The following is an 11392-nucleotide window of genomic DNA, read 5'->3' as shown; positions in this document are numbered from 1 at the left end:
AGGCATACAAAGGGTTTGACTATCCCTTTAGACCCCTCCCCTCCTACTTATGCTTTGCAGTGCCCACAAATGGTTCAACATAATAAGATAAGAGCTGGAAGGGCAAACTTGACAGCAAATGACCCTGCATTCTGTAGCCATGAAATTCTAAGTTTATGCATCTAGATGAACTACCAATGAAGCACAAAATACCAAAACAATAATAATAAGCACATTTGTAACCAATTCCAAAAGAAAGAGATCAGAAATAAACTTGGGTGGCATTAGCAGTGGCCAGATGGGCAGTCCATTCATCACGCAGCATTTTAGAGGTAGAGCTAACCAATCTTACAGAGCTTGAAGTAACCTGTCAAAATGATTCATAAGAAATTGTAAACAGATTATAGTGATCATTTTAGAAGCAAAATATTGATTAGCCACATATTATCCAGCATAATTTATCAATGCTACAAAAGCCCACCCTCTTGCTTATCCCCTGATATTTACAGATAATTAATTTTAGAGACAACTGCATGGAGGATTAATAAGTTCATTTTCTGGATAAATTATGAAAATTTAAAAAGGTGACCAAGTAATAATACTCGTGATCAACTATCTTACACAAATTAGTCATTGAAGCCATAAGGGAAGCAGCCTAATTCAATGGGTCACGTTTAGGTATGCAAACCACAAAAAGAGGAAGACACATAAATACAACATTATCAACAAACAAACAAGTTTCATGTGTTAACTTCAATTAAGCTAAGACAGAGCCATCATGTAAGACACACTAAATGATTTACACTAAGATTTAGTTGAAGAATACTTTTGGTCAAGCCAAAAAAAAAAAGCATTTTGCAAATAATATGACTGAAGATGAGATAATAACCAACCTGCACAAGTTGATTGTACACAACATCATGACAGAACAAAGTCTGGACTTGAGAACAAAATCCATCTATCTCAGTTTCTTCCAACTCATCATCGGCATTCATTTCCAAAATCCGTGTCTCACTAATAAAATTGACAACCAAGAAAGCATCATAGAGATCATCGGTGGCTCTCCTTAGTGACCATGTAATAAATATTATCCGGTACATTAGTAAGTTTAAGTCCACTGGGAACTAACCAACATGCAAAAGTAAATTAATGTGAGGCAAATATGGCTAAAGAAAGCAAATAAAGCTACAAAAAGCACATAATAAATTAACACTAATTTAGCAAACAGAGATTCAAACCATATGAAAGGAAAGAAGCAACCTATTTGTAAGTCAAGACCTACGTGTTTATAGATTGGTAATGGCGAGATTCAAATAGACTAGAAGGGATAAGTTACAAGGGCTATTGGGTCTCATAGAATAACACATGATGGGTAGGGCTTAAGGGCTAAAAAGTGCAAGGAAATTAAGGGTTGGGCTTGGGTTTCTAAATAGGTTTTTTTTTTTTCCTGTAAATTCTAAATAGGTTGGGTACACCAAACTTGTAACAGGTAGAAAATTGATTCTTTTTTCCCCCTTCTCTCAATTGAGGGAACAACACTGGAGTTCAGTGGGAGAACACATATAAAACTGGGTAGTTAAGAAAACAAAATCCAATGAATACTTGCACAAATCTATTATATTATATAATATAAGAATAAACAAACACACAAGCACTCAAAACTAAAAGCACAATTATATGTATGTATACAACTTAATTGGTAGATCGTATGTCATGATTCTTGAATAATGGTTTGTGGCTTACAAATAGGGAATGAATAGACTAGTAAACACAAGATTACAAGAGTCAAACAATATCATTTAGTACAAAACAGAGTAATGAGCTGAAAATTTTCACCAACATTTATGGGTGAAAAATTACCTGCATAATGAATTAACAGAATTGGGCTGCTTCCATCCTTAGCTTGCCTCCCTGTGCTTCCAGATAAATTTTTGCTAGCAGTGTCACTATCCACCAAACCAAGCTGCCAGGCTTTTAAGGTTACTGGTATTGTCACTTTGGCACCAGGTTTCAGGGGAAGAGCACCTTTTAAAGTTTCATACAGGATGGATAAAACAGAGTCTTGGTTTTTTCCTAACAAAGAAACATGTGCCTACTCAACTAGAATTATCCCAGCATTGGCCAGACTGATCCACAAATCACGAATCTCACCTTCATATAAAATTATAGCCCCGTCTCCTCCTACAACATGTGACACTAGCAATGGTAATGGGGGTACCACTAAAATATTTGGAACTAAGACATTTTTCAACTTTTCAGATCCACAGCAGCGGAAAAGGTCAGAGAGCACAAGACCTTGTGCTGCTCCAAGTAGCAAGTTGTCTACATCCTTGAAAAGGTGCTCGATAATAACGCCAAAACAATGAACTATGAATCCATGAATTATCACTGGTCCAACTTTAGTTGGAATGCCTGATAAGGTGATCACCTTTGAAGAATTAGGTGGAAGATTTACACTGATAGGAAAAGCATTAAAGTTTCCAGAATGCACCGACAGATAGATACTATCCACCATTAAATCAAAGCCACAAGGGTTGGCCAATTCCACCAACACCTGGGCTGGCTCTCCAACAACCCAGATCAGTTCCTGCTTACTGGTATGATTTATCCCTCCCTTGCTGAATGGTGTATAAGTAAATGGTCCAGAGGGAGCTGATCCTGCCCACCAATCTTCTCTTGGTGGATGGCGTTTTACAATGTCCATTTGTAAGAAGTGGAGAGGAAATGAATGCAACCTAGAAGGATTAAAATAGTGGATAAAATAATACTAAATCATTGAAAAATGCATGTGAAAGGATACTCCAACTATGAATTTATAGTAACCATTGGATCAAATAGGAACCTGGGCGATAGAATTGGATATTTGGGACAAAGGCAAGGACTTTCATGCATTCTTGAAATTAAAATTTATTAGTCTCAGGAAACTGTATGGCACTTCATCCTCAGAAGCAGATTTTTTTGAGAAAAAAAGAAAAGAAAAGGAAAAGCATTAACCAAACATGTTTTGGTAGGATTGGAATCTTGAGTAAAGCCCCAGCATTCTAAAGCAGATACACACCTCACAAATACCAGCACATACATCTAATTCTTAAATATTTGGGGGGTACAAGAAAAAGTGAATGCTCTGATGTTTGGAAAAAAGAAAATGTTTCAAGGTTTCAGAAAAAGTTGTTTGTAACACGATTTAGGAATTTCTGAGATGGGACTGTTTCAGGAGCAGAGCTTTTCAGTACTATCATTTTGTTTCAATTCTATGAATATTTATCTTTATCTGATTTTGCACATAAAATTGGGCATGGGGAGCAAGAAGAAAAAGCTTTAGGGAAAGGTACACACACACACACACATAGAGACAAAAACCATAGTCTAATGGGAAGACCACATAAGAAAAGAAACATCAAGAAATAACAGTTAGAGGGCTGCGTAGCTCATGAACAATTATATAACGTGGCTCTCCTATTTCTAAAACCTCTAAATGTTCTCAGAGAATTTTAAAAATAACATTCTTACTTCCAATTGTGAGTGCTTGTATCACTCTAAGCTATCAAGTCCTTCAGCTTAGCTTGAGCAAGTGAGCGGCTCCATGAGTTGTCCCCCCAAGCATCGAGCCTATGTCCATGTCTCCAATTTTTGAGCTTGTTTACATAACTTGCAATAATAATAATACGCTGTGTGTTATTGATTGGACTAGTCTAGGCACCCCTCAGTTCAGCAAGATCTCTCTGCCCAACCATTGCACATGTTAATTAAGAAAATAACTTGAGATCAGTCTATCCTGGTTCTCATTTAGAAAAACAATATTCAACACCAACAAAGTACCTGATAAAAGGTAAGGAAGGATCAGCATAGCGAGTTCCTAAGGAAGCCTTTCTGCAGAATTTGCAAGTGCACTTGCAAGACCATTTTGTCCAGCTGGAGTAATTAGAGGATAGTAGGATCGAAGAAGTCGTGCAGTTGCACTCCATGCAGCAAGAGGATCTCCAGCTCGGACAGCAGATAGCAGGATCTCTCTTAGCACAACCATCTGCAATGTGCTCCACTGTGACTCAAATAGTGAGACTATGGAATGATGATGCACTTTCCTAGCATCAGCATGAATTGATGTTGTTTCCTATCGTACATATAGAGTACGACAAGGAAAAAAACTGAAAAGTTAGAAATATGAGAGTTTTTTAATTGCAGTCAACACAGTTTAAAATTTCCTTTCCAGAAACATAATTTGAAAAAATCACGAAGCCTAACATAAATGAAAGTGAACCAAGCCAGAACCTACCATCCATCCCTAATTTTTAGTTCCCAACCATGTAAAGATACTATTCTTTGATTAATTACTAGATAAAATAAGCACTATGCCAGAATATTTCTTGGACTTGCATTATTCATTTCCCGTACAGATGAGTTCATAGAATATTCAAAATAAAAAAATGGAGAACCTTAATATTAAAAATTGATTATTGTCAAGCTACAAGAAGAGTTACCCCACAACTCATCAGCTTAATTACTAAACAAAAGACTGTGCATGGTAGAACATCTAGCATTTTTGTGACTAGCATTGTAATATCAATGCTTGCACCATGTGATACTATTAGACTTGCATGGATAACTCTTATCTCGTCCCTACAATATTAAATGTAGTTGGTACAGAACACTGGGTTATCAATCATACTCGTGGGCACATTATCTGGTCTTAGTAGATCACATCAACCACATTGTGATAAGCTCAAATGTGTAAATAAGGATGTTATTTGGTAACAGATTTGCAAAGTTCTCCCATCATATAATCCTCTAGATGTTTTCTTTCGATATGTTCACTCTTTTTTTCCTTTTTTAAATTCATTTCCTAGATGAGTTGTTGTAATTTGTAGTGTTTTAATTCTTTATGATTTCAACCCCTTTTCAGCAGTTCTTCTTCATCTACATTGTTATTTATCTTAAAAGAAAAGGTTATTGCTAATTCATTTGGTACAAAACTAGAGGTTTTCTTCTCCTTGATTTGATGTAATCATCAATTTGAAGTCAAAATGAACTTTAATTTGGCTGATACCATAGTACTGTGTTTATTAAATCCGTAGATTACTTGATAATGGGAGTGAGAGTTGGCATCTTTCCATATCCAAATGCATGTTCGCATGTTCTCAATCAGGAAACCATAGTCTTATCAGTTCTCTCATCCAAAACATTTCCAAGACATACTGGTATAAGTAACCTTGCAAGTGTTGGCATGTTGCTGATGATAAGATAACAGAAGCACACATAACCAAGGAATAAGAGAAAAAGGAAGAAAGGTGGAGGAGAAGGAGAAGAAAATACAGGGAAGAGAAGAGAAGTAGACATGATAAGGAAAGGAGAGGAGAGGAAAAAGACAAAACAGAGAAGAGAAGAAAGAAAGAGAAGCAGAAGAGAAGAATCTGGGAGGAAGAGGGAATATATCCAAGGAAAGAATCCAGATTTTGTTTCAGTAATCAATAACCCAAATCTGAAAACTCCTTACACTCATGAGGTACTTATAAACTCACAAATCCCTACCAAACTAGGAATCCTAGATAAAATAGGAAGCAAAAATCAAACATTCATAATCCTTACTAAACTCAGAAGCTAAATTAAGGAAACAGAAACATAGGATCCCTGAATAACAAAAACCCTACACTAGAATTATGAAGTTCTAAAATAATTAACACTTTTGATGTCCATCAGAGATTGAAATGCCCTATAGGTACAAAAGAAATAGGAGAGAGAGAGAGAGAGAGAGTAATGGTAAATTAATAATCTACATTAGCTATCAACAAGCAGCAACCATGGCAAGTGAGCAGATATCATGATACAGCAGTTACTACTTACTAGTTCATCAACTAATACACAATAACAACACAATCATAGGTGTTTTTGTAGTTATCATCAACTAATAATGCCTGAGCATAATCATAGATGCCAAACTATTCTTTGCTCACTCACTTTTGGATGAGAACTTTTAGGAATAGATGCTCTGCTTTGAACACGATATGCTTCTGTCATCATTGCCAACACTTGCATGGCCCTAGTAGCAGCCTCTCTATTTTCTTGTTGGAAGTACAGCTGTGCTACTTGCCTTGAGAAAAAGGTAGCTTTCCGGTGATATCCTAAATTTCTAAAAAGACGGGCTATTTCAACATATAATATTAGTCGGTCGCCGGCATCAATCAAAGATTTAGCTCCACCTGCAGCGGCTGTCAACAATTCGACTACCTCCTTGGCCAGTTCTCGCCTATCAATTAAAACAAACAAACAAACAAAAAATTAACACAAAGTATCTGATTTAAGAATGGACAGAAAGTGAAGAATCCTTGGCTTATGTTTTTCATTTCAATCTTTTCTCTACTTCCCTGACCCAAGGGTGAAGACAAGCCTTGGAGATGCTAATCAACTTGAAATAAGTATACCAGAAAATTTGACAGTGATTTAAAATCATAAATTGATAGCATATTATGGAGATAAATTACATAAAAAGAACTTGTTCCAAAGATTAAATTAGTAACTTCATAGAATGATGAAAAAACTAGAACCAAGGTCTTAGAATCACAAACCTGAAAGCAATTTGGAAGTCCATTTAAGTCACAAGCCTAAATACAATTTGTAAGGTCGCTACTCTATGATTGGAAGGTCATAGGTCCAAGTTGAGAAAACAGCCCCCTTGCAAAAGCAAGGGTAAGGCCACATATATAGACAACCCTCCCCAACCCTCAAGTGTGGAGTCTTGTGCACTAGGGATGCCCTTTACTGACCCAAATATTTATACCAACATGCACAGTTGAGCTTTACAAAACTCTAGAGGATGTTGATATCATCAAACAAACCAAACTTCCATTCAAATAATTAGAATAATGAAATCCCATTTTACCAAGTCCCAGTCTACATTCTACCAAAATCTCAATAAATATCCAAATATCCTAGAATTTAGGTGTCTATTTGACATTCAAAATCTATGCAGATGCTAGGTAATCAAATATTTACCCTTAGTTAAAACATGGTTCTAATGTTTATTTTCAATTGTTTGTCTCGTCACATACATGGGTTTTTTTTTTTTACTAAATAAAAAAAGTAAGTCCAATGTCAATAGATTCTTGAGTTAGTCTTAATAACGTGACGAGTGAATGACCTTTAATTATCAATGAGATTGAGTAACTCCTTGCTAGGTTTTGATAGTAATATAATTAACCATCTCACTGAATTAGTAATGGTGCAAACCACACGAGACCCGAATGGTTAGCATGCCACCCCCAATGTTCGAACACTAACTGCCTTGGCATACTTCACACACTAACTACCTTGGATATATGACATTTACCCGTGACACTAATGCATTAGCATGCTTAAGATATCCCATGAAATCATAGAGGAAGTTCTTGATATAACGACACATAAGAAAGAGCAAGATTAATCACTAGCAAAACATAGTAAGGTTATTGGCACAACCTTAATATAAAGTATAAGACAATATAAATCCTTCAAATCAAAACTCAAGTACCATCACTTGAGTATATGATCATTTACGTAACAATCTAGACGCCTAGCACTTAAACATCAATTATGAAATATATAATACATTACTCTAAAACCTTGAATAATGCTGACACATAAAATACTTAGCAGGTCATGACCAAAACGCTCATATGAGAACATTAATAGATAGAACCCCAAAGAAAGGCATTTACAAACATATCAATAAAACATACGGCTAAAACACTCTAAAACATATCAGAACATTAATAGATAGAACATACTAAAGGAATTCTCTCCCCCTTTTGAAATATTCATTCTAAGACTAAGTACACCCAAATATTGCAAAAATATATATATATATATCTAACAACAAGCTGATCAAAAAGAAGATTTAACTATCTTCTTAAGAAATCAAACCTTAGATAGATTTAAATAGAGGACATGCTTCCCCCACAAACAAGCCACAAATTCTTTTAACACTCAAGCCACAAATGTTCTAACCTATTTGAGTCATCTTGACAATTTAGGCAAACATTAATCAACAAAAGCAAATAATTCAAAATCATAAATCAAGCTTAAGAAAATTTGAACTAATATATCAAAGCTAAAGTGCTTTTAAGCACTAGGATTCTAATCCTATGACACTCGAGTGACAAGCTCGAGTTTCTTTTTAAAAATATCTATTCTATCTTAGCAACTCGAGTAACACTTCCCTATTACACGACTAATATTCTATAGAGACCTATATACACACTTACTCCAGATTACCTTTAACCTAATACAATCGTAGGCAAACCAATCATTTGACTACCACCTCATCAAAACATCAAGATTTTCCACTTAATTATCTAAATGTAAATCATGAACATTCAATCAAATATGTATGCACTTAGGTATAGAAATACCTTAGTCAACAAACAATCATTTTTATCATAATCAAAGATCATCCAAAACAATGAGCATAACTTCATTGCATTCCAAAACATCAATCACGAAAGAAGAACAAGCTAATTCAAGAATTTTATCAATCATAAACTCATAGCAAGATTCATCATCAAAACATTAGGACATAGCACTCAATGAGCAAGTTCATTTAAGACACTACAATATAATTTAGCATGTATTTTAATAGGTACAAACGTACCTCAATTAACACCATAAGGTTATATCCAAAACAATTCATATTGATAGGCAAAAGATGATTTCAAATTCGAGGCTTTAATAATCAGCAAACAGAAATAATCAATATTTAATCACATACGTAATCAAGGCACACAGTCAAGGTCGAAAACGATATCAACAAACACATTTAAATTTAAAGAGATATGAGATTAGAATATATTACTTGGGGAGATACATCATTTTCTCACAAAGCTGAATTCTTTTAAGTCCCATGGACTGCACATAAAACCTATCTAAGATAAAGTACCCAATCATTTGAGTCCTTGAATGTTCTAACCTATTTTTATATCAAAGACTTATTCTTAACTACCAAAACCATTTTTGGAGCTACCTTGATCTCATCCTTGAGAACCCATGCCTTATTTATTCTAAATATTCATTTGAAAAAAGTTTTTCATATTCAATAATCCTATCAATAGCATCAGTTATATCATAAGAACATGAAATGGTTGCCTCTTCTTCTTCTATATGCTCCTTTTAACTGGTGGATGGAACTCGAGATTCCTAAAGGTACTCTTCTTTGATATCCACGTGTTCACCATCAAAAACCTCACACAAAAGATTAGAGCTAGTTGATTTATTTAAAGGAGAATGCACATTCAAATCCTTGGATGATTTTGAAATGAAACTGTTTTTCATGGTATTTTAGAAAGCATTTGCATAAGAAGAGATGACACCAAAATCCCCCCTTGAGAGCCATCGATCACTCTTAGCTGTTAAGCTAGAAAAGTAAATAAGAGTACCTGCTCTGATACCACTTGTGAGAAAAGATAAGACACTGAAAAGAAGGGTGAATTGCCTTGATTTTATAAATACTTTGAATAAAACAGTTTTTCCTTTATCAAACCATGAGCACTTAATGTTTTAATTATGACCTTGTGCGGTACATTGTGTGCGAACAGTTGAAACAATATATAGAGGGGTTTAGAGCCACCACCCAAGAAGTAAGAGATCTCTCGGTTGGGTTGGCAGCATCGGCTTTGCTCAATGGGACTACCTACGTGCCACTCAGGAGATCCTTAGCCCTTTTTGAGCCCGGCTCCATGACTGATTTATTCGCCCAAGCGGAGCAATTCATTGTTCAGATGGAAATTTTGGATTCCTGGGAGGTGAAAGGAAGAGGAAAACCAAGAGACTCAGAGTCAAACGGAGCGGTAAGAACACAGAGAAGGGAAGAGCTTGCAAAGGTGTAGTTCCGAAGTTTCACTCCCCTTAGCGAGCCTAGGTTGGCAATCCTTTCCTCCATTACACACATGGGGCTCAACAACTTTCCTCCTCATTCCAAGGAGCTCCTGGGGAGGAATATGGAATCCTTTTGCAAGTTTCACGAATCCCCAAGCCATAGTACGGAGCAGTGCCGGGAGTTGAGTAACCAGATCGAGCACCTGATTAGAGATGGGAAGCTTGATCGATTCGTACTGGATAAACTGAAAAACCAGGAAGGCAAGAGAGATAGGCTTGGAAGGGGTAATCAAAGAAAACCCTATCGTCCTAGAAATGATACCTCGAATAGAAGGGATAATCAACAACCCCGTCAGGTGGAAAGAGAAGGAAGCCCCCAAAGAAATCAACCAAGACCGAGTACGGGGACAAGAGTTAATGAGCCTACCATGGATAAAATACGTGTGATTTTCAGGGGGGGGGGGGAAACATGGCCGAAGACTCCAAGGACGAAGATGTGGACTTCGTGAAAAAGGTGCTAGAGGACGAAGATCCCATTGTCTTCACACCCAAGGACCAAGGAGATGTGCTCCTGCCCCATGATGACTCGTTGGTGTTCTCTCCCGTTATTACTAAACATCCTGTTGAACGCATCTTGGTAGATAATGCGAGCTCTGTGAATCTACTGTATTGGAACTACTTTGAAAAGATGCACATCGTACACGACTGACTCAAGACGGTTACGTCATCACTGTACAATTTTGCGGGGGAAGCAATTCCCGTTGTAGGGTCAATCCAGCTTCCAGTCACTGTAGGGAGCTACCCCCAAGTGGTTACTAGGCAGGTAAGCTTTATGGTTGTCAAGACCCTCTCCCCCGCTTACAACGTGATCTTGGGTATCCCTACTCAATGCCATGAGAGTAGTCATCTCGCCAAGTGAGGGAAACCAAAAGCAAGCCAGAGTATATTATGTAAGCTCCACTAAAAGCACCAAAGGGAAGGCAAAGTCGACAATGGGGGAGACTTTAATGATCAGTGAGCAGACTCTCGAAGCTAACAAGCCCCAACTAGTAGAAACACTTGAAGGAATCCCTCTAAACCCCGACGATGGTGACAGAAAGGTGCATGTGAGGAGCCAATTAGAGAATCCAGAGAAAGAAGAGGCCATCAAATGCCTACGATCTTATGAGGACGTATTTGCTTGGACGCCGAACGACATGCCTTGGATTAACCCAAAGGTCATATCCCACTGACTGAATGTCTGTCCAAAAGCCTGGCCAGTCAAACCGAAGAAAAGACACATCCCCCAGAGAGGTTGAGGTACCTGGAAGAAGAAGTAGACAAACTCCTTGAAGCGGGATTCATTAGGGAGGTCCAATACCCCGTGTGGCTAGCGAATGTCATGATGGTGACAAAAGCCAATGGAAAATGGCGAGTATGCATCGATTTTACAGACCTGAACAAGGCTTGTCCGAAAGACTCATGCCCACTCCCCCGAATAGATAGGCTAGTTGATGATACCTCCGGATATACTGTGCTGAGTTTTTTGGTTGCGTTTTCGGGCTACCATTAGATCTGAATCTATCCGCCCGAT

General features: G+C 37.1%; 1 protein-coding gene across 1 annotated transcript in view; it reads right to left on the bottom strand.

Annotated features, from left to right (window-relative positions):
• Positions 1-3121: 3121 nt before the first annotated feature.
• LOC127811518 (trafficking protein particle complex II-specific subunit 120 homolog) overlaps positions 3122-11392 on the bottom strand; it is a 42005-nt gene continuing 33734 nt past the window's right edge. Inside the window, exons 2-4 of the mRNA XM_052351449.1 lie at positions 5932-6220; positions 3799-4018; positions 3122-3701 (exon numbers count right to left, since the gene is read on the bottom strand). Of these exons, the coding sequence (XP_052207409.1) occupies positions 3836-4018; positions 5932-6220 (472 nt within the window). The 3' untranslated portion in view covers positions 3122-3701; positions 3799-3835. The remainder of the gene's footprint in view (positions 3702-3798; positions 4019-5931; positions 6221-11392) is intronic.

The sequence above is a fragment of the Diospyros lotus genome, chromosome 10 (assembly GCF_014633365.1).
Source record: "Diospyros lotus cultivar Yz01 chromosome 10, ASM1463336v1, whole genome shotgun sequence".
Taxonomy (NCBI): Eukaryota; Viridiplantae; Streptophyta; class Magnoliopsida; order Ericales; family Ebenaceae; genus Diospyros; species Diospyros lotus.
This window is presented reverse-complemented; position numbering and strand designations above follow the sequence as displayed.